The sequence below is a fragment of the Strix uralensis genome, chromosome 6 (genome assembly GCF_047716275.1).
Source record: "Strix uralensis isolate ZFMK-TIS-50842 chromosome 6, bStrUra1, whole genome shotgun sequence".
NCBI classification, from domain to species: Eukaryota; Metazoa; Chordata; class Aves; order Strigiformes; family Strigidae; genus Strix; species Strix uralensis.
This window is the reverse complement of record NC_133977.1, coordinates 32242572-32265632: the sequence shown is the minus strand read 5'-3', so window position 1 is coordinate 32265632 and position 23061 is coordinate 32242572. Positions and strand designations below refer to the sequence as shown.

Genomic DNA, 23061 nt, shown 5'->3' with positions numbered 1-23061 from the left:
GCTACCTTTGGGTGTCTGATAAAAAAATCAACTCCAACTTTCCTTTCTTCCAGGGAAATCCTGTTGCTTGCAAATACCTGTTTAGAGTTTGAATACAGATGTGTGGTCAGGGATTGTTTACTTAGAGCATTTTAAGAGTTGTTTATAGAGGCTGTATTCATTCGTAAAATTTACTGGTTAGTACAAGCAGGGACTATTTTTGTGTGAACCATATCATTATGTTAGGAATAAAAGTGGAAATGAATAATAAAGGCCAAAACAATGACTTGTGAGGCTCAAGGGAGTATTCTTGTTAATTTTGTTTCTATTAATTTTTCTCTCTCTCTCCAAGGCAGCATAACAGCACTAAGCCACTCAGATTATAGTTTCTTTTTTTTCTCCCTCTCCTTTCTCTGTTTTTTTTTTTTCTCTCTTTCGTTTCTCCTCTGATCACGGCAGTCGGTTCTGGGGTTGGAGTGCAGATGGGCTGTCGAAGCACCCCCCTCCCCTTTCTCAGCCTAACTCCATCCCCACTGCTCCTTCCCACAAGACTTTCAGACGCTCTTACTCTCCCAGGTAACAAGCTACCTGTTAAACCAACTTGTCTGAGGTGTCACAGTATTATTTACCTTTCACACTGTGGGGTTTGTTCAAATGTGGGAAATGATTTGCAGAGACTTTGGTTGGAAAAAGAAAAGAGATGATGATAGCTTTCAGAGAGTGGAGGTGACAGGCAGCTGCTTGCTTGCTGCTTGGGGAAGATGTGGCATGCAAGTGGGAAAAAAAAAGTGGATTTTTCCAGACTCTTCCTCCTTGCCAGATTCCTGAATGGGTATATGTTTCACAGTTGGTTTCCAATGCAGAACACAGTTGCTGAGCACTTTCAGCAGGCAGTGGTTTTGTTACAATAGCATGGACAAGGTCTTTCAACTTGGCTACACTGTGCAAGCAGCACACAAGTACTTTCAAACAGGCAAGTACAGCTCAGTAGTGTTTTCATATCTGCAGTAGTGAATATCCATAGGACAATGAGGATGAAGCTTGCATATATGATTTTTACCAGCTGCTTACACAGTGTTGATTGTGGAACATCTTGGAAATCTGTAGTATTGAAATTAAAATTGTCCTTACCACAAGATTTAGAGGCTATCAATCAGCAATTTTGACATCTCTTCCTCCTCCTGTGCCCTCACATTTTGTTCCAGTCTGCATACAGATCTTTAATCAGTATACTGGACTAAAGCTGTATACTGGTTTTAATCAAAAAACCTTCTGAATACAAATTTGATTTGTCAGACCTCTATATTAAGTTCCTTGGATTTTTTTTTTTAAGTTTGTGCCCTGATGACAGGCTTTCTGTAGATGTGGTTTCTCCTGACTTAAATTTGCCTATTACCTGAGGAAGGGATATATATAGTGTTGAAGCAAGAAATTCCTAATAAAAAACTATTGAAAGAAAAGCAACAAATTGTTCTTTGAGGGCTCAAAATCTGGGAATCTGTGACATCTGAGAGAGAAAACAGAATCCCGTAGTCTGTACCTCTGTGAAAACTTGCAGAATTAGAACTTTAAATCCATGTTCTGACTCTTCTAGGACACAAAGATATCTGTGGAAGAGATCCATGTTGATTTTTGGAGTTAAACTAGTTGAGAATTTTTTTCTTCCTTTCATTAGATGACACAAAGGTTTGGAATAAATTGACATATATATATTCCAGCCCAGAGCTTGAAAGTGCAAGGAAGTGGGTTACTGTGTACTGCTTGAGGATGCTAAACTGTTGATTACTTATACATAGTTTGGATTGGAAACTGAATAATAGTTTATGAAAGTAAAATGTATTTCATGTCAGACTGGAAAACTGCCAAATTGTATCTTGATGAATTGTAGAGAGCTGCATTGTTTTAGTGCAGCAGAAGATGGAAAATAATGTTGTGACATCCCTAAACACTGCTCATCTCTACTCACTTCTTATTCATCCTGTCACTTTCCTCTAGTTTTCTGCATGGGTCATAACTTTTTTTTTCCTTTTGTGTCTTTTTTTTTTCCTGAAAGGTGAGTGTAGTTCCATTTTATTTTTTATTCCCTGCATCGTGTTGTCTGTGAAGTATTCCAGTGCACATACTGTCAATAGACGTGTGTGTTCACATGTAGAGTTTTCATTCATGTCGAACACAACCATAATGTGGTCTCCTACGCAGGCTTACTCTTAACATATCAAATCACTGGATTCTTTAGATGTTTATTGAAATTTGGTTTTGTGCTTTGAAAAATGCATCATATCAGTGTTTTTTGTTGAGAAATTGCCTTAGTCCTTTAGCATTGCAGAGTGTACTTTGATCTATTCTTTGGTAGCAGTGTAGGGCAATATTCATCCCTGAGGAAAAAAGAGATTTCAGCAGAAGATTTAGTGTCAGTATAGCTGTGATTATTTCTTGGGTTTTGCCATTGATTTCATTGTGTGACCTTTGGTAAGTCATGTCATGTCTTGGTGTGGGTACACAGGTACTGTCACATGTATACCTTCTTGAATGGCGGTTTCATTGTTCACTTAAATATTGTATGAAGAACCCTGTAAGATCTATGAATTAAACATGCTTGAGCTAAAAATTAATATTTTTGAGACCATATGAAACAAATGTTTTCCTATCCCTGCCTGATACTTACATAGACTCTAAAAACTGCCTTCACTTTGTCTGGAAAGCCATCACATTACTGTCATTCAGCTGTCTGAAAAGCCCTAGATACTTCGACTTCTGTAGGTTTATAAACAGCTTTTGTTTCCTGATCTTGGTCTGTTCTTTAAGTGGTTTCTCTTTCTTCCTGGTCTGACAGACATTGTTTAAAGTTGGGTAGTTGTTCTTTGGTTTCTCTGCCAGAATACATGCTGCTGATGCTTGCGTGAGTGTAGTGCGAGCGCGTTGCTTGGGAGCCAGGGATTATGGCTATTTTCAGTGTGTTAATCCCGAAGGAATCGGACAGCACCAATCTTATCTTCTGTCTGAAGTTCCTGAGTTTCTTCCAGAAAAAAAAAGCAGTTGTTCTGGATATTTAACATCCTACTTCTAGTTCTATTGAAAATAATAGCTGTGTACCGAGGATTCAGAAGGGATTTTCTGTTTGGGTTTTTTTTTGCAACCCACCTCATAGGGAATCTTTCTTTTGTGGAAAAGGAACACAGCTTTTTGTTCAGCCATCCTTCTCCAAACCCATCCTGTCATCCTTCCCAAACTGTTAAGAAATAGTAATTCACCCCTGTAGGGAGCCACTTCTTGCCATTTATTGACAAACAACTTGATGTAAATGTCTCAAATTCTTTTGGTTTATTTGTTTTTGGCTCTACTAAGGTCTGAGACTCACCCAGAGAAATTGTTCTCAGTTACTGGGTCTCTTCATTAAATCTCTCTTGGAAAACTGATTGTCATGCAAACTCAAGTTCTAGATAGAGCAAAGCCCTGCCAATAATGCCTTTTCATTTTCGCCAAGCTTGTAGGACCTTCTCTTCTTAGCCACATCTTTTCATATCATCTGCCCTTTCATGCCAGGCATTTTTCCATGGAACTTAATTTTGGATAACTCCTCAAGGAATCCCAAACTTGTGTGGCTTTATGCTGCGGAGGAATTTCAGAGGAACAGACAGACTGCAAGAAAGCATCAGATTTGAGTGAGAGAATTCCCTATCTTAGGCTCAATACTGAAATGCATCTTTTATCAAGGCATTGTGCAAGTGATTTTGGTTTTACTACTCTATAAATGAAAATGGGACATATTAGACTGTGGTTTACATCAAGATACATTTTCCTTTCTATTTAAATCTGTCACATTTGAATCCATTGATAGAATATATTTGATATATTATGAAACTAAATTTCATTGATTTCGTTTCCACCAGATGTCACAACCCTTTGAGTTCTCATGGTGATTGATTTTCTTTATTTTCCTTTTTAAATAACACCATTACCATGCTGGGGATAGGTTTGTTGAGTTCACAGAAGCTAGCACACTCACTGCTGTGGAATGTAACAAACAGTGGACCTGATTTCTGCTCACAGTGATGTAATGCCACTGATTTCAGTGGAGCTTCTCCTGGGTTTAGCCCTGTTTGAGGGGAGGCTCAAATGTGAAGTCTGCTTTGATTCCATCCATGTTTTGTTACAAGTCACTGTTAGAAAGGGTATGCCAAATCATCTGTCTCCAACTTGGCATTATTTTTGTTGACAGTCAAAAGCGGATTCCAATTTCATATGTAACATTTCATATACGTTTGGTCTTTAGTATGCTGGATTATGACACGGAGAACCTAAATTCTGATGAAATCTACAGCTCTCTTCGTGGAGTCACAGAAGCGATTGAAAAATTTAGTTTCCGTAGTCAAGAGGACCTGAATGAACCAATCAAACGTGATGGAAAGAAAGACTGTGACATTGTAAGTATTTTATTAATGTCTGCAGGTAGGTGAAATTTTAAAACACTATGTTCAAACCTGGCTTTGGATTGTTAGTGTACAAAATCCATTATTCCTCCTGTATCCTTGCAAGTGTGTTTTGCTTATTCGTTGCTAACTTCTTATATCTAAATTATGGGGTCCCACTAATGTAGTCCCTTGCTCCCTTTGAACTCTAGCCTCCTGTGAAATGTGCTCACTGGGCTTCTGTAGGAGTCTCATGTATGAAGGAAACAGTGGTACTGTTTCTCAGGCTCAGCATGGCTCGGTGATAGCTTTTTCATGGAGTGTGTGTAGTCAGGTCTGTAATGGGAGATGTGAGTTCTTAAAATGCATGGGTGGTTTCCCTCACAGGCTTATTACTTCAGATATAGGAAGGACCCATAATCACTCTGAGTGCACAACTTGTATGGTATGTTATGCTGCATGAATGGTTACAGAATTATCTGCCATGTGAGATACCATTTGTTTTATGGACTTCAGAGTTTGTGGGAATCTTAAACGATAATTGCTTTGGGTCCCTTACAACTTGAGATATACTATGATTCTGTGACAGTTTTGCTTCCTATCTGGACAAACAAGTTTATGTTGGTAGATAAGTTAGCCTTCAAAGCTAAAAATTCTTGGTCCAAGATTTTCTTTGAGACCATTCAATTGTTCATTTCTTGTTAGCTTGCAAAGCATCATCCAATTTCCTCAGTCAATGGGTTGTGAACTTTCATGAGGAGGATATTGCTTTTGCTTCCTTTCCCTTTCTTAGCAAATTAGTCCTGTTTCAGAGCTTATGATCTTTGCCAGCTTGTGCAGTTTTAGCAATAGTAACTTAGATTTAGGAATGTTAGCATAGCTTTTTGCCCTATAATCACAAGATATTTTTGGAACAGTTGTAGTTATATAAGGGCAAGAGGTGGTAATCTAAGTTTTACTCAAGTATTATATACATGTAAATGATTCTATGCCTCTTCGTGTTGGTGGGTGAACTCCAAAAAAGCTACATCTTCCACAGAATTTGAGCGGTCTCATGTCTTTTCTCTCTGTTTGATCCCCCAGGTGTCTCGAGATGGTGGCCTCGCTGTGCCTACTGGTGATGTCCGTGGAAGCAGTGATGTTGTAGAAGGGGGAAGGATGGCTCTAGATAACAAAACCTCTCTACTTAACACTCAGCCTCCCCGCGCCTTTTCAGGGCCACGTGCTCGAGAATATAACCCCTATCCTTATGCTGACACAATTAACACTTACGACAAGACTGCCCTGAAGGAAGCAGTGTTCGATGATGACATGGATCAGCTTCGGGATGGTTTGTATCAGTGTATCTCATAAAACTGCAGACACCACGCTCTGTTTCTGGTATATTTGTGTATGGGCAGTGCTCTCGGAGATGTACCTGTCCATACATATGTTGTGTATTACCTTGCATCTGAGATGAGGCTTGGTATGAAACACTTTGTGTTCTCATGTACCAGCAGAACCTGATCTGTGGCTATTGAGAAAATGTTATACCGGAGTTTTAATTTTCGTTTGCTTCAAGTTTCCCTCAAACTAGTCCCTTAAGCATCTAAATGCATCTGTAGGGACGCGGTTTTGGGGACCTTCCACTCTTCGTGACTGAAACATTTCTCTCAATAGCTCGTTGTTACTGAGCATTTCACTTCATTTAAGTGATGCTACACCTTAGCTTTATTCTTTTGCAGTACATCGATGAGTCACTGTACTTTGATCTAAAGGTCATGCATGTGATTGCTGGTTTTGGGTGTGTGTGTCTGGGAAAAACTGTGGCAGTTCTCATCTTGTAGAAGTAATTATTGGAACTGGATGAAATTCAATCATCATCTCTTCCTGGTTCATTAGAAGCCATGTGCAGATTCATGAGCTGTGTTATGAACTGTGGTGAAATTGTGGGCTAGTTGGAATACCTTGCCCGCTTGACTGAGGCCACCTGGAATTTGATGCATTTTTGAGGGGCTGCTTGTTATATGCACTTTGCTCTGTAGAGGGTTGGTAATCTTGGCATCCTTGATCTTTTTCCTCATTTCCCCAAATGATTTGCTTCTGTTTGTCCTAGAAGTACCCATTGACCATTCAGATTTGGTGGCTGATCTTCTGAAAGAGCTCTCCAACCACAACGAGCGGGTGGAGGAGCGAAAAGGAGCTCTCCTGGAACTGTTAAAGATCACAAGGGAAGATAATCTCGGAGTTTGGGAGGAGCATTTCAAAACCATTCTGCTCTTGCTTCTGGAAACGCTTGGAGACAAAGATGTGAGATGTAGATTTTTGTCTGAACTCTCCTGTACATTGCTTCATCTAGGGTGATAGTTCTTCCCCACTAGTTTAAATGAATCCTGCTGCATTGGTACAGCATCTCATCAGTGATGCTGCACTGCTTATTTTTTCTTTTGAAAGTTGACAATTCTGCTTTCATTTTCAGTGTGTTCAATGATGAGTTTTAAGCTACTCTGAAGTGTCCCAGTTTTTCCCCCTCCCTCCAGAGTGTTAGGAACAAATAACTAGGAAACTGAACTAGAATCAGAAAAGGAGTTATCTTTTTATAGTTATCTAGTACAAAAACTATCAAGATTTCAAAAATTGTTCCCTTCTGAGTTAGGATGAAGTTACAAGCTCTTAAATATGTCATACCCATTCCCCAAAAAGGGAGAGTAAAGGCACTCTAGAATAGATTAATTATTTTTTTTTAATCTGTGTGATTTAAAGATCCAGGATATTAGATTTCATGGGATGGGTCTATATCTCTTGCAAAAATGTCATCACGAACAAACTGCTTTTATAGGGAATCTTGTTTTGAAGTATTAAAAAAAAGTTGCGTAATTACCACAGTTTTATATTTGATAACTGATCAAAGTGGTAATTTACAGACTAGACTTTTTCCACTTGGGGCTATTTGTTCAGCTCGCAGCACAATGATAATTGGTAAAGGGGTCAGTACCCTGCTGCGCCTTCACATGAGAGCCGTGCTCCATCTGAATGTTACAATATTTAGGCTTCAGAGCACCAAAGAACTCACAGTTCTTCCTTTTTTCTTTCATCTGATTCAAAATCAATTCTATTTCTTATACTCCTTGTGAAGTATATGGTATGCTCTCAGGAATTTTAATTCTGAAACTGTGTAGGTGGCTGACAGTGTAGGTGGCTCAGTTGTTGTTTATAGTATAAGCATGGAGCTGCTCTAGTCCTACATGTTTAATCATAGCATCATCACACATTATCAGAAGATATGGTGGCTTTATCTAAGTACATGTGAATTGTGCTACTGCATGAATTTTGTAGATGAATAGCGAAGGACATGATTTAAAGACTGAGTATAGAGTAAAGTAAGATACCTCTGCTGAAATGATAGGATCTATTTGGAGTGGCTACAGGCCAAAAACTTGATATAACAGTTATGAAATTAAAGCAGGTATTATAAATCCCTTCTGCTAATGATCTTTTGATAAAAAGGATTAACATACAGGTCAGTGTTGACTACAATGACTTAACTGTTCTTGAAAGTAATTTCCATAGCAGTTACAGGAAGATAATCGATTTTACTGCATTAGTACATGAGAAACAGCTTTGTTGCATGGATGGAGCCCAGTTTGCTCTCTGCAAAGCTAAGCAAAAGAAGAAGGGCAAAACAAATATGATCTGAGCTTCTTTGTAGGTTCATGTAATGCAGACGTGCTGCTTTGGGTACATATTTGTGCTTCAGCGCCAAAAGAGTATGGAATTTAATAAAGTAGAGTCATTCTGATTCTTTCTTGTATCTATGACAGCAGTCTGCTTATGAGAATTTTTGTGCAAAAGCCAGCAAGGAGACCAATTCTGAATTTTAGTTATATTGATTACACTGCTCACTCCCCTGAGCTCGTAGAGCGATAGAAGCTTTCTGGTGCCATAGGGAGCCATGAGAATTTACTTCAAACTACAGTTTTGAGAACTGACTTTTTCTAATGTGGATTTCTCTTGACACAGCATTCAATAAGAGCCCTAGCGCTGCGGGTCCTGAGAGAGATCTTACGGAACCAGCCAGCAAGGTTTAAGAACTATGCAGAGTTGACTATCATGAAAACACTGGAAGCACATAAGGATTCCCACAAGGAGGTGAGCGAGCCTTTCAGTGTTGCTACTGGGAAAGCAATATGGAACTGCTGAAGAAATGTAGGACCTGTGAGACGTAACAGGCAAACACATTGACCCATCTTGACAGTAGAACAAATTAATATTAAGTCTCCCAAGTATGAATAGACAGGATTTTTATGTGCTGAAGCAGGGAGGAAAAAAGTTGAGACTGACAGAGCTGTTTAAGTGGGCTTGGAGCTATCTGGAATTGTAGGCCACTGTTTATCAGCTTCCCAGAACTTCTTTGCTCATTCTGGGAGAGGCTGAGACCCTGTGGTAGAAAAGTGCATGTTTAATAATTTTGTGAAGCACGCTCCCTCTGTCTGTACAGGTAAGGATAGGAAATGTACTGGAAAACACAAAGCCCATGTTCAGGCAGAACTGTTAGTGAAAACTGACTGGTGAAATTGGGCCATGCTGGAGACCTGGGAACTGGTGAGTAACAGGAGAAAATTAACAAAGAGGCTATGCTTCTGAAAAGAAACTGGGGTAGAGGAAGAAATTGTATTTTCCTTTTGTGAGAGAACTTGTATGTAAAACTGAAAGTATTCTTCTTGAGTAAAACAAAAATAAAGGGAAATAATGATAACTTTTGAGGTAGATCAATTCAAATTACATTTAAAGTCAATCTTTGTGGATTGACTTCCAAGCTGGATCTTTCAGTCTACCTTGTGCATGTTGCAAGTTTGAACTAAACCTTGAAAAGTGCCACATGAATTTCTCTATATATCTGTGATGGCTTTGTTACCAAAGGCCTTGCTTTGAAATCCAAGACACTTATTCTTCTCTGCAACAGGCTTGTCCTAAACTCGCAATTTTAGACATCTCCGCCTGGAGAGCTTTGGCCATGAAAAAGATCATTGTATAGATCAGACTGCTCCAGAGCATTGCATAACTGGCACAAGGTTATGTTAGCTGTGTGTAGCAGTAACTGTACTGTTTAAAAATCAAAACAACAAAACAAAAAACACCCTCAGGGAAAGAAACTAACAGGCTGGATTTCTCTAAAATGCAAAAGTAGAAAACGTTTAATCCTTTAGTGAATGAGGACTGCTGTACTCTGCCTACCTTCCTCTCCTTGGTTAGAGCCTTTGCACTCCTGTCATTTTCAGTTCAGAGTAATAAGAAGCAGTTGTAAATTAATTTCCTGATAAAGCAGTCAGACAAAACATTATGTTCTGAAGGAGTGCCCTTTATTGGCAAGTTTTCCTGGTTGCATACTTCTCAGCTCACCTTGACTCAGTGCCCTTTGTATTTTTTCTGAGAGTCCTCCAATACAGCCATTTCTAGCAGGACCTTCCCAGATTGTCTCTGGCATTGTTTTTTAACATCCCTCAGAATTCACTGTCCTCATGGGACTGGTGGGTTTTATAGAAATCAAGAACAATGTTGAAAACATGACACTTTATGCCTTTCTACTCCCCACACTGTGTTCTTCATGCTTGTGGTATGGAAAGATTCTTCAGGATTTGCATGAGATGCCTCCTGAGGAAAAACAGAGAAGAATAAGTCTGCCACAGAGAAAGCAAGGCTCAAGCCAGGAGTGAAGAGATGTGAGTTCTGGCACTTTATAGAAGAATAATTGAGCTGTATTGCTAATAGCAAGTAGCTGCTGTGCTGTACCTAGCATACCTTTGATTTACAATAGTTTTGCATAGCATCTTCATAATCAAAAATTATTTGCAAGTGCTGCAATGAGACCTTTGGGTGACCGCTGTCATAGCAGAATGTTGCAGGTATATTCCTGTTTTGCTGTCTGTTGCTAAAGCGTTGTGTATGCACAGTTGTATTAAGTGGTGACATTGGTGCTGGATTTTTCATTCTATGCATGTGTATTTTGTGATCCCTGTCTAAATGGGGCTTTTGGAACCATGATGCAGCCCATGAAAGGCATCATCTCTCTGTCAGTAGTTTGAGAACATCAGCATTCACGAAGCAAAGAAAGGTTTCCCAACCTGCACTTGGGTTATCTACATGAGCTAGGCTAAAGATATACCTGGGAATATACTGTAGGTATTTTTACCTGTAGCTAGGGCTTGCTGATTCAGTTAAGTCTGTGAAAAATTAACTGAGGGTCCATTTGGGTATGGCTCAGTTGGTGAAACTCATAGCCCTGAGCCAGAAGGTCACAAATTCCCATCCCGTAGTGGCCCTCCAGCTCGCTCTCGCTGCTGATTTTGCAGTGCTGCTCTCTCTAGGAGGGGTGGAGGAGCTGCTTGACTTGATCCCACTGAGCAGGAGATTAAGTTTGTGAGATTCACCAGTTTGTGATTGATGGGCACTTTCAAAGAATAGATGGAGAAGTAAAGGGAAGATCTGAGCGGTCTGTTGTACAGTTTTCTTTTTCACTAAATCAGAGCAATGTTAAAGGCAGTGGTGTACCATCCTTAGACTACATAAAATAAAATCTTCCTCTAGACTGTAAAAACTATTTCAAGGAATGCTGCTATATAATTGGTTAGGAAAGTGTTAATCCTTGTGCCAGGGATGCCCTGGTAGGATGTCACTCCTACATGTTATGCTTCTGGGCCGCTTCTGCCTTGTAGTGGAAGACAGGAGTGATCCTGGTTTATGGTTTGAGATCCTTTGGTGTGCAACACGCTGCATAAGTTAGCAGAAAATGACTGTTTTGAGCAAGCTGTATCAGTTTCAGTCTGTCTTACCTGAGTTTCCTCTTCAGCACAGGGACTGCTAATTGCCCTGTTATTGCTCACATTTTCCATTGTGTGTGACCCATGAAGAATCAATCTGAAGTGACCAAGCAAAAAGAATTTGAAGAGGAGGACACTACAGAACTGTTAATCTTGGGTACTGTCTCCAAGAAGTCATTGTACTAAGAGGCAGTTCTTTGGAAATCAAGAAGGTTCATTTGTCTACCCAAATTCCAATATTGCTGCTCTTCAGCGTGGCCAGGAGGGATCAAATAACAAATTCTAACCAACATATTCACCAACCAGCAAATACCACCCTCTCCTCCAGTGAAGTGCCAATATCTAGTTAAAGATTGTTTGAAACAAAAAGGGTCTGTGGTTTTATTCCAGATTATATAATTGGAAGTATCAAAGCAGTGTTAGCATAGTTAGGTATTTTGGGATGCCTAGATAATTGTCTTTTTTTCCAATTCCAAGCAGAAGTCTTTAGAAGGTTGGATCTTTGCCATGGCCAGAACTCTCCTGCCTTCTGTTGCTGAAGGCAAGGTCTAGGATCAGTGAAGCAGCACAGCTAAGAGCACTACTTCTCTTCCTAGAGACACAGGAGAGGAAAACTTGGTACATGGAGTTGGATGCTGAGTAGCGCCTTGTTATGAGTGCAAACGCAGGAGATTGGCAAAGCACAGACCTCAATGGGGGTTCAAACTTAATGTAGCCCTAGGCTACAGACTAGAAGACTGGGTTGGGAACCATGTTTAGTTTGCATTTTTGACTTCAGCCTGTTTTTACACTGTTTGTAGTATAACAGTCTATTTGATGCTGTTGATTTAATGGGGTGATGTGAAGAGTCAAGCCTGCTTCAGTCATAACTGTAAATATTTATGGGGGTTGACATGTAAATGCCTTTCACTTACTTTTCGAGCATTAGAACATAATTGAAGTTGTGGATGGTATTAAATCTTGTTGATTTTTATCACTCTTTGTTTGGAGTTATTTGGAAGAGAACCATCTTTCTGTTGCCAATTAGTTAATATTAACTCATTTGTTCCAGTGTAGTTACTCACCCATAACTGAGGAGAGATGCTGCCTGCTGACCCAGTACCATTGATATGACATTGCTTCAGATTCATACCAGCAAAATGAGTATAAGTTCCTATTACTGAGTACATTAAAACAGAGATAGTTCATTAGCTTGCAAAATGGTTACAAAGAGAAAATCATAGGATAGCTAATTCCCTGCTTGTCTTTGACACTCTGTTTTTCTCTGCGACTAAGCCTATAGACCTACCTGATGTGTATTTTCTATGTGTAAGAAAAGGATATAGTGCCATGTCTTAAGATATCTAATTTTGGTCTTTTATTATCCAGAAGGTCTATAAGCATAATTGGGATGTAACATTCTTTGTTGTAACCCTCTAAAAGAGGTGAAAAAGAAGAAGTCACAACTATCCATTAACTGTAGATAATTGTTAGTATGAGGTGCTTTTAGACTGGCCTCTGACATTTATAAGATGATTTGCAACTGTCCTCTGATGATGACATGATCTATGTAGGTTTCTACAAAATGTAGCCTAATAAAGAGGAAAAGCACTATAAATGATCACAGTCTTTAAGGTTAATTGATACATAGTCCATGCTGGAAACTGCCAAGTGCTACAGCTCGGCGGTTGTTGATGCTTTGTAGTATATGTTCATGTGCTTTTTCTAATTCCCAACACATTTCACATATTTAGTGCATAGGAGAAGCAGTCCAATCTACTCCCTTATAAAAATCACATTGTTTTTTCATCTGCTTAGCACTCCCCATCGCTGAGTCCACTTCCTGCTTTGAAACCAAATTCTTAATTGTTTGTTCCTGTCTGGATCAGACTGTAAAGCCTTCAGGGATGGGAGTTTGCCTGGCTAAGTATTGGTAAACCTCCATCCCCTCCAGCTTAGATTATGCAGGCTTTAAGTAACCACCTCTAGATGGCAAAAATTGGCTCAGAAACATAGCCGCATGCCTTGTAAGCCCAAAAGCAAAACCTTGTTCTTCTGCTTAACAAACTTCTCTGGTGCTCTGCGTGTTTCACAACAGCATACAAAGCCTCTAAGTTTTCAGTGGGGTTTTATCTACACTGCCTCATTTGCTATGACTTTCTGCTGAGATGGTGCAACTAGCAATCATTGCAAGTATTGCAGCTTATGGTCCTACATACAGCTCTCAACTAGGTGTATAGGTGCTGCCCTGCTGAGATCCCAGCATGTTACACCAATGCCCTATGTAGTCTGTGAACCTGGCATGTTCTGCCTTAGGTGAGTCAAGACATATATTTTTCTTTCCTTATTTGCCAGTAATTTGTGTCGCTTCAAAGCAGAAATGAAACCATCAAAACCCTTTAGAAAGCTGCTGCTGCATATTGACCAAGAGCAAATTACCACAGACAAGCTGCTTGCTGCAGCCATCAGGCAGCAACATTTGTAATGCACCGACAGTAAAAGCAGATCAGAATAAATGATGCAGAAGAGATGGAGTCTTGGTTCTGGCTGTCTAAAGCCAACAGGATCTCATGGTTGCAGTGCATTGTGAACCAGGTAAACCAGTGGGAATTGTCATCCAAAGTTTGTCCAGCAAATTTTGTAGAACGTTGATGATGCCAGTGTGCTTTTCTATTAAAAGAAAGGAATCTGTGACAGGTGCCTGTCTTGATCACACTGTTTCTAGTACTGCACATCAGCATATCCCCTCCCATTGAAATCAGAAAGCATTTGACGTGCATATTCCTGGGACAGCCTAACCTGTTATTTTGAGGCTTACTCCGTTATAGCCTTAAGGAAGACATCGTTAGAGGTGATCAGCCTATCTGTGTGCTACACCTCTCTGTCTTCGTGCATATGAATATTGTTCCTTCCCTAAAGCAAACTGGGTAGAAGTATAACAATTTCTCGTTTGGGAGACTCACCAGAAAGGTCTTAATGCACCACAGTTGCCTTTTAAGGAACCCCCCGGCAAATACAGCTTATGTTATGCCAGCAGGAGTCAGGCTGAATCTGGTCTCTAGCATGTAGAGTATAAGGTAAGGATTGGAAAGGAGAAAAACCTGCTTCTTCAAGGCAAAGTGCTATCTTCTAGATCTGCATTCCTGGGCTACCTGCCCTGTGTTGAATGATATCGAACTGTCCAGTTCAGGTCATGGTTTGCTCTAAGCTTTTACTGGGAGGTAAAATCTTATTTGTGACATACCTTATACACAACTTAGTGTCTGTGGTTTTAAAACACTGCAGGCTCTCTCTAGTCTTGCACATCTTCATAGCCACCATTTTGAACTTGCTGCTTCCAACTGCCATCATAGTTTCATGGCTTTGCTAGTTTTCTTTCATATTTCTGAGATCACTGAGAATAATTGTATTGGGTCAGATAAAAAGTTTGCTTCACTTGATACCCTACCTGACTGACTAGTAGGAAGCAAGCATACGATGATGCTTCCCTGTGGATATTCTTCCTCCTTCAAGCTGTCTGAAGTGTACAGCCTTCCCATGCTAATGCTTCTGCCTGCCTCTCTGTGTTTTGGCCTTTGTTTTTTCGTCAGTGAACTTGTCTAATTTTTAATCCTCTTATGACAATGAGCTCCTCAATCTGAGCATGTAGCGAACAGCACCTTTATTTTTCTCTAATTTAAAGGATGCATTTCATAGCAGGTACTTCTTGTGGTGTCTGCTATGAGTATGAGCCATTTCTGTCACTTCCCGGTGTGTATCTGTTGATCTTGCCTCCAAAGATGGGAGGAAGACCTTGTTGCTTGATGCTGTTTGCTCATTTCTCTCACTCCTTTTAAGGTTGTTTCACTCTGCTGGTCAGGTTAAAGCCCTGATTAAAAAATATATTTGATTTTCTGATATTGTATGGTATGTATAATTTGCAAGACACAAGTGTTGTGCCTCACGGCAAAATATCTTTGCTAAACTCTGCTATAATTGCATGTTCTTGTTGCCAAATGACCTGGCAGTTTGTATTTTTTGATAATGCACTTCCCTCTGTGTGGGAATGCTGCTGATTTCTCTGGCATTACCAGGTGAGCGGGACTCCGAGTGTGTTGTGTAAGTATTCAGAGACACGCTTTCCCTCGTGGGATGCAGAGTCGGTCTGGGTGGCTGAATGTTTTGTTCTGACAAAGCCAGAAGGAAAGACATTTTGGACAGGGCAGGTATTTGTGTTGCAGAATGGTGGTGTTTGGCTTTCTGTGCCAGCAGGGATGAGCTTGTCTTTTTGGCTCACTCTCAGTTAGTATTGCCCTACCCCTTCCTACACCCTGTCCCCTGACGGTCCTTTCCAAGGGAGCCAGGAGCTAGTTACCTGCAGAGGCTCTGATTCAAGCAAGCATGTGAGCACACGCTTGAATCCCATTGATGTCAGTGAGACTTCAGCATGTTATTAAACATACGCTTCAGGGGTTTGCTGAAGTGTGGCTTAGATGCAGACGCTGTCTGCCAGATGTGCTCTCGGAAGACTTGGAAGTCTCCCTGGTGTTGTCACATTTACAAGCTAATATCAGCAGGAAGCCTACTGGACACGTGTCATACGTCCTTCTGTATCCAGGGGGAAGTGATGTGAAATACCCCACTGCTGTGTAAAGGCAGCCAGATCCTTGCTAGAAATGGACAGCCTTGCTGAAAGGAGGATTTGCAGGGGCATAAATAAATCCTGCACCTTCACAATTTTTCTTGCTGACCTTATGATGTGCAAAATATGTGTGACCTTTGTTGCTATTTGAACACTCGCTTGTTTTGTGAAAAAGCACAACCATATTTTAACCCCTTGTGCTATTGGTTAATAGGCTTTAAAAAAAGGTTATGTCTCATGCACTTGCCTCATACCTGCAACTTAATGTGCATGGTAAACTTTATGCAAACAGGATGTGGAGCTGAAATGCAGATAGAATGACTCATTGAATTTTTTATCTACTGCTGTACTGTTTGGAGTCTACAGTTCTGTATTTGAGATCAGAGTCTGTCCGTAGGTGCATACTGAAATATTGATGCTTTCTTATCAAGTAGGATACCAAGAAGATTTAAGGTTCTAAAAAAATACGATTTTTTTTAGTGAGTTGTGATATAAGTGCAAGCTTTTCTTTTTGAGGGCGTCTGAAAACATTTGCTAACAGTATCTGGAGTTGTTGCAAAGCAAAATACCAAGTGGCCTGTGTCCAAATAGTTATAGTTGGAGTTTTTTAGCTAGTGACTTGCTTGTGAATGTTGTTAAATTGGTTACAAGATATATGGGTTCTCTGTAAGTCCACTGCATTGTTTGTGGAAAGCTTGATGGTAGCAGTGTTTCAGCACTGGGAAAGCAGACGTCAAAAACTGCAGTGCCAAGAAGTGAATTCCTTTAAAAGAGACCTCCTGGGAGCTCCTGACTTCATCCACTCCAGCAATTCAATGCCGTGGTACCAAAGCATGGCATTAGGTTTCCCTTAAGTACTCGGGTGTTTCTCTCCTTTCCCAACAAAATCACATAGTGCTTTCTTCTGCGCTAGCACTGGCTTACATGGAAAAATAGTAACTTTCATGCTTTTCATGTGTGAAATTGAAGAGGAATTAGCAAGGAAATAGCTGGAAGAGGGAAAACTTGCTGGAAGTGGGAAAACAAGCATTTTGTTCTGCTTGGTTACTCATTCACAGATCTTTCAGGATGAAATTTTTTGAATATTGACCACATTGTGGATTGCTATTCTTTTTGGAATATGTTTTAATATTATAATTAAATGCTGAGAAAGGTCTGAAGTAGATAGAGCGGTTTGACAGCTTTTCTTCTGTAAATAGGACACTGATACAGAAGCAGTCACAGTCTCAGGTCTGCTGTACCTTGCCTGCATGCAATATTTGTAGTATGTGAAGTATCTGAGATCATATTCAATGTTGGGTTTGCTTTAGAGGATGCCAAGAGCCAAGTGGATGAGTTTCGTTATTTTCTGGCTGAACAAGTGGATGATTCCTGTTTCAGGGTGCTAGCTGCCAGCGTGAGTGGAAGATTAACGATAGCGGTGGCTGTGATGCTAAGACTGTGAGTGAAGCAGGCTTTGTAGATGAAGATGATCTCTTTTGGCCAGTATTCATTGCTGCTATCTTAAAAATCAATAAAACCTTTCTGGAAAATGTTTTGTAGTCCAGGCAGGAACACATTCTTGTCTTAGTAAAGAATGAGACTTAACTTTCAGATACTTCTGGTTCATGCATTATCCACAGTAGTTAATTAAAAATAACAAAAGCTCACCTTCTTTTGAGGCTTTGATAGAGGTACATCTGTCCATGGGTTGCCTTAGACAAACAGAAATCCCTGAGTTTGATACCATGACAGTGTGTGGAAGATGGGAATGAGGAGAATCCAGCCACTATGGCTTCAGTGTGAGTGATGGGAGACCTGTGGTTTGATTTACGTGCTTTTTTGCAGATTGCCAGGGACAGATTTCCTAGTGCTGGTTTTGAAGTATAGACCTCAGACAACCCCAGGTAGTTCAGTTTAGGATCAGTTAGAGAACTGGTGCTAGGTGTCTGAGCTTCCTGCACAATCAGGAAAGGGAGAATGCCTTGAAAGCTGTATTAATGCTCCTGGGCGCAGAGTTAGGGTCTGCCTGGGGCTGGCTGGGAGATCCTAAGCACGAGGATTTGTGAAAGCTTCTTTCTTCTTAGAGTTGAGGTGTTGGATATAAGTCTGCCCACTGAGGCATCTCTGTCCACTCAGGATTTACCCTCCCTTAAAAGTAAGCCCTGCAAAGAGGGGAATGAGAAAAGATGAGCAAAAACATCATCCATCTTTTGTACTGAAACAAGAACAGGGGGAGCAAAGTGTGTGATTCGTGGCCAGGAAGAGTGCAACCAAGGGGAAGCTTCATTTTGTTGCCTGGCAATTAGCACAGACACTTGAGAAAAGGAAAACCTGCCTTCCTATCCTGGTTGTTTTATCCAATTACAGCAGAATGTAAAATGAATAAACTCTCATGGGAGGAGAGACCAGAATCAGGTCTTTCCTCTTTCAGTTAGCTGTCCTATATGCTGGGGAAGAGTGTGAAAGTTGTGAATTTGCCTTCCCTCGGGGTAAGAGTGGGATTGAATTTGGGTTCTCCCTTGTTTTGCATGGCTGCTTTACAGCGTGGGCTAGCTGCAAAAGGTGTGTGCTACCAGTGTTTCCACTTGTTCCTCCCATGTTTTATAGTGATCCCAGTGCTGTTTTAAGGGGTTAGATGTGCAGAGAGCACAGCTGCCTGGTCAGGGACACCCTAAAGCCTGTTTGTGTCTGTGACCTGTGTTTGATCACAGCATAGTTTAGCTGGGAAATGGCAGGACACGTCTGTGTAGGCATGGGTGTCTCAGCTTGGGCACCCAAGCACTCAGCAGGCGAGGTGCATACTAAAAGGTGCAATGGTGTTGTTCATTAAGAGTGTTTAAGGAGATTAATTTTGTATTAAGTTTAAGCTGATGGGTTTAGGTGCTTTGGCAGTGGCTGGAGAGATGTCATCCTCTCGCTTCTCCTAGGATGGGAGTCCCTAACTATCTTGGGTGACAGATGACTCTTTCAAACTAGCCACAACTTTGACACAGTTACGTTAGGCAGGATGGACTTCTTTCCACGGGCTGGAACAAAGATGTCACTGGAGGCAAAGGATGTGAATTCTCAGAGTCAGTCACCTCTTGATAGACTCTCCTGTGGATCTGTTAACAAACATCACCAAGCATTTCCTGGCAGTCATTCCCAGTACACACCGGTGGTGTTGGCTGTGAAGTGTGACCTCATTAATGTAAGGTTTTGCTCTGCTTTCATTCCAGGTCGTCAGAGCTGCTGAAGAAGCTGCTTCCACCCTGGCGAGTTCCATCCACCCCGAGCAATGCATCAAGGTGCTTTGCCCCATCATTCAGACTGCAGATTATCCAATTAATTTAGCTGCCATCAAGATGCAGACGAAAGTCATCGAGAGGATTTCCAAGGAATCCTTGCATCAACTACTTCCCGATATCATTCCTGGGTTGTTACAGGTACAGAATCTCATGTTAGAAATGCTTCTGAGCACAAACCACCAGTGAGTAATTTGTGAGGTCTGTAGCCTAAGAGAGATTGATGGACCCTCTGGGACCAGATTTTGGTAAATTAAAAGTTTTAATCCCTCTAGGTTTTTATATTTGAGCTTTTGATGTTTTTAATGTCAAGGAAAAGAAAACTCAGTTTGTTATGTGTACGTTCCACAATTAGATGCCTTGGCCTGACTCCTAAATAAGCCGGTAGCAGCATGAAATAAATTTGACCGTAAGAGTTAGCCACATCTTGCGCTGTCTCTCAGTACATCCCAAGCAATACATCTTGTAGTCTCCTTTAATTCTGCTGAGCTGTTCTGTGCTTTGATTGTACTTTGCACTTGAATTTGAATCCCAGCAGACAGGCTGGTCCGTTTCTCTTTCCTCTCTGAAATCAGGACCAAACTACTGGCTGACTTCATTCAGCCTCTTTCATAAGCCTCTCAGGCTGGGTGGGGAGCTGTGTTTTTGCCAGTGCTAAGGTTCGGTCTTAAAATGTGAATTTAGCTTTCAGCACTGGCTGTAGCGGTGTTGTCTTCTGTTCCCTGCACAAGCAGCTGGCAGTGCCAGCAATTGGGATGAGGCTGCAAGCAAGAATGAAGTAAGGGGAGGTAGCAGTGAGGGAGGAGGGAGGATGTGTGTGTGTTTACTGGGGAGGGATTGCAACAGGAACAGATCAGTCTGTGTGAAAGGGGAGATGTTTGGGTGGGTGAGACTTCAGTGGAGAACTGGGATAAAGAAGCCTCCTCATTGTGAGCATAAAAAGTTGGAAGGACGAGAGCAAAGTCAGAAATTCCGCTTGTGCATCCTAGCATTTGTGCCAACTTTGTAGTGTCAGCTCTTGCAATTCTTTTCTTAAATCTCAACTTCTGGGAATCAGGCAATTCTGTATTGATCTAAACTTTTGTTGTAAAAAGTTTTTAGCCATAATTGTTGGAGACAACAATCTGAACAGTGGAGTTTCAATGCACTGGAAAAGTTTGGGAACAGCATGCCTTTAAAAAGGCAGTTATATTTGTTTTATTAAATTGCTTCCATGTCTTAAAACGGATCTTGTTTTGGAGCCTAGTTTGCTGTTTTTCATCTTGGAGCTGCCAGTGATATTTCCTCACCTTAGAAACTCATAGTGATCAAAGGAATCTACTCCTCATGTTTGGGAAATATTTGGGGATCCTTCTGGCTGAAGGACTGTGTGGAGGGCATCACCTGTGCGCTTGTTTAGGGTGCTGAGGGTATCGGCAGAGTGGTGAAGAGGTGAGGAGCATTGGACAGCAGCACTGTGAGCACAAGCATGTAGCTCAGCAGCCTGGAGCAGGATCCCCATGAGCAGATGGGGATCTCCATGCAAGAGCAGGGCTTGGCTGGGGAAAGCCATCATTCTTGCAGTGGTCCCAATGCAGAGCCCTGGCTCTCTCAGAGCCAGGGGGATAGAGCTGGACTGTGAGGCACTCCCATGCACTGCATCTCGATACCCTCAGGCTGGAGAGAGCTTTGAGCCCATGTCATCTCCTGAATGAATGCTCTAACCATTGGGCTGTGTTATTAAATGCCGGGAGAAGAAGCAGCTGCTGCCTTGCAAGTCGGCAGATGGAGAGGTGGGGTGACGGTCCTGCTGGTGCACGCGGGACAGGCTCTACCAGCCCAGTGCCCACCGGGGCGCAGCCCTCTCAGGCCTCGACACCGCACGGATCTGCCTGCCTGCACAGGAACAATTTGGGATGTGCACATAAGCAAATTGCCAGGCCCATAGGGAAACTTGAGGTCAAGCAGAGGCATCCACAAAGTTCAGAAGCCTTTGGATTGGGACCCACAGAGAGCGCCCTGTGTCCCAGCTGTCCTAGCAGTGGGCTGTGTCTCCATGGGTGTTCCTCTGCTGTGGGCCTGGGCTCAGCCTTTTTCCACCTCAGTCCCCAATAGCTTGATGTTTCTCTGAGCTCACCTAGGTCTCCTGGTTTTCTAGTTCAGTGCTCTTGGGATTGCAGACTGTCATTTCAGACTGTATTTTGGCCCTGCAGCTAGAACATCAGCCCTGCTAGCGGGCAGCCCCGGCCATCCGCATCCCTCCTCTCGGCTTTCCCGGCAGAGGTCACCCTGCATCCGGAGGAGCCAGCGTCCCGCAGGCTGCATGATGTCTGCGTTTCTCATGGGATGGCTGCTTAGTGATGAATCCCTGCCTGAGTACGGGACTTAAGTCACCAGCTTCTGAGCAACCTGGTGGCTAGCTTCAGCTCTCCTGAAGCTGCCAGAGGTCCGGCACACCTACAGGAGTCTTTCAGTGTGTTCTTTTCTGTGGTATTTCCTACCTGATAAGTAATGAAAAAGCTCCAGGTTACAGAGGCAGTTCAGCCTGTAGCACAGCGTTTAAGACTTTCTGAAGGCAAACTGGGAGCACAAGGGCACTCCTCCAAGAAGTCCTGACCGTCCAGGATAGCATATGGTCATCTGAACTGGATGCAGGAATGTGTATATTTGAGTTCTAAACTCATGCTGGGAAACTATTTATAGCTTAATGCTATAAATAACAAGATATTAATAACTTATAATAGTAATAACTAATATTATAAGGAACAAATAGGATGTACTTGGGTGATTGTATTATCTTGCTGTTTGAGTATTCAGGTTGCAAACTGTTACATTAAGCAGGGCCTTTCTATTCATCTGTGTGGTCAGCCACATTTGTAAAATGTTCATCAGCTCTTTAGTATATTGCTCTGGAAGGATGTTAGTGAGTGCTGTTTGACTTACGACCTTTTTGTTCTTGTTTCCCAGGGTTATGATAATACAGAGAGCAGCGTCCGTAAAGCTAGCGTATTTTGCCTAGTGGCAATTTATTCAGTAATTGGAGAAGAACTGAAACCTCATCTTGCACAACTCACGGGAAGCAAGGTACAAGAGTAATGCATCTCCAGTGTTTTCATACTAACCCACTGAATGGCTTGCACTACCAGCAGCAAGACCAGTGGCTTCATGGTAGCTCTGGGTCAAGTTCCCTGCACTCTGTTAAATCCTATCTCACCTTGCCGACACCACTAGAACAACACAGCACTTGCTCAGCAGTGTGAGCATTGCAATCCCACTAAGCAAGTTTTGATGGTATTCAGGGATCGGTTTCATGACACATTTGATCCCGTAACTGCAAGCTGCCACCAAGCGGGTCCTTCCCACTACAGCCACGTTTACCTTGCCCCTTCGGCGTTGCATCCAGGGGTGACTGTGCAGTGAGTTGGATCAGCTAGCTGCTCTGGCTGAAAACCAGATCTGCAGTACAAATTAATTAGCTTTCAGTCCGGTCTGTGGCTGCACAGGTAATCTAGTGTAAAGAGTGGTAGGAACACATGGCTGGGATGGGTGGGAGAGCAGGTCCTCTCAGCAGCAGGTTGTGATTAGGGCGGGCGGAAACGCAGGTAAAGCTTCACTCTTAATAACATGGCATATGTGTCCCTTCCCTCCTGGGACACCAGCAAGCTCAAGTGACCCTTCAAAGGACTTTGTGCCCTGGAGTCAGGTTAGCAGCAAAACTCAAATTCTGACCTGATGCTGCGAGTGAAACCAAGTCCTAATTCACCTCTGTCCTTCAGACAAAAGCTGGCATTTTGTGTTGAGGCAGGTGGCGGTTGATTGCTTTTCAGAGCTGCTTAGGAAGCTGTCACAAGATTTATTCTCCTGTTTGAAGTCATCATACCCAAGATTTCTCTGCAATTTTAAGATGAATTCTGCATTTTTTTCTGAAATAGTTCTCTGCATGTGAATAGCTGCTTAGTTCAGAGGGTTTCATTCTGTTATTTTGAAGCAATAATTTCATTCATGGGTAGGAAGTGTGGTATAGTCCAAAA

General features: G+C 41.8%; 1 protein-coding gene across 1 annotated transcript in view; it reads left to right on the top strand.

Moving 5' to 3' along the window:
* Positions 1-23061, top strand: part of CLASP1 (cytoplasmic linker associated protein 1) — a 189121-nt gene that overhangs the window by 161062 nt on the left and 4998 nt on the right. Inside the window, exons 35-40 of the mRNA XM_074873569.1 lie at positions 4253-4403; positions 5472-5718; positions 6484-6677; positions 8388-8516; positions 18986-19192; positions 21998-22114. Coding sequence (XP_074729670.1) covers positions 4253-4403; positions 5472-5718; positions 6484-6677; positions 8388-8516; positions 18986-19192; positions 21998-22114 — 1045 coding nt within the window. The remainder of the gene's footprint in view (positions 1-4252; positions 4404-5471; positions 5719-6483; positions 6678-8387; positions 8517-18985; positions 19193-21997; positions 22115-23061) is intronic.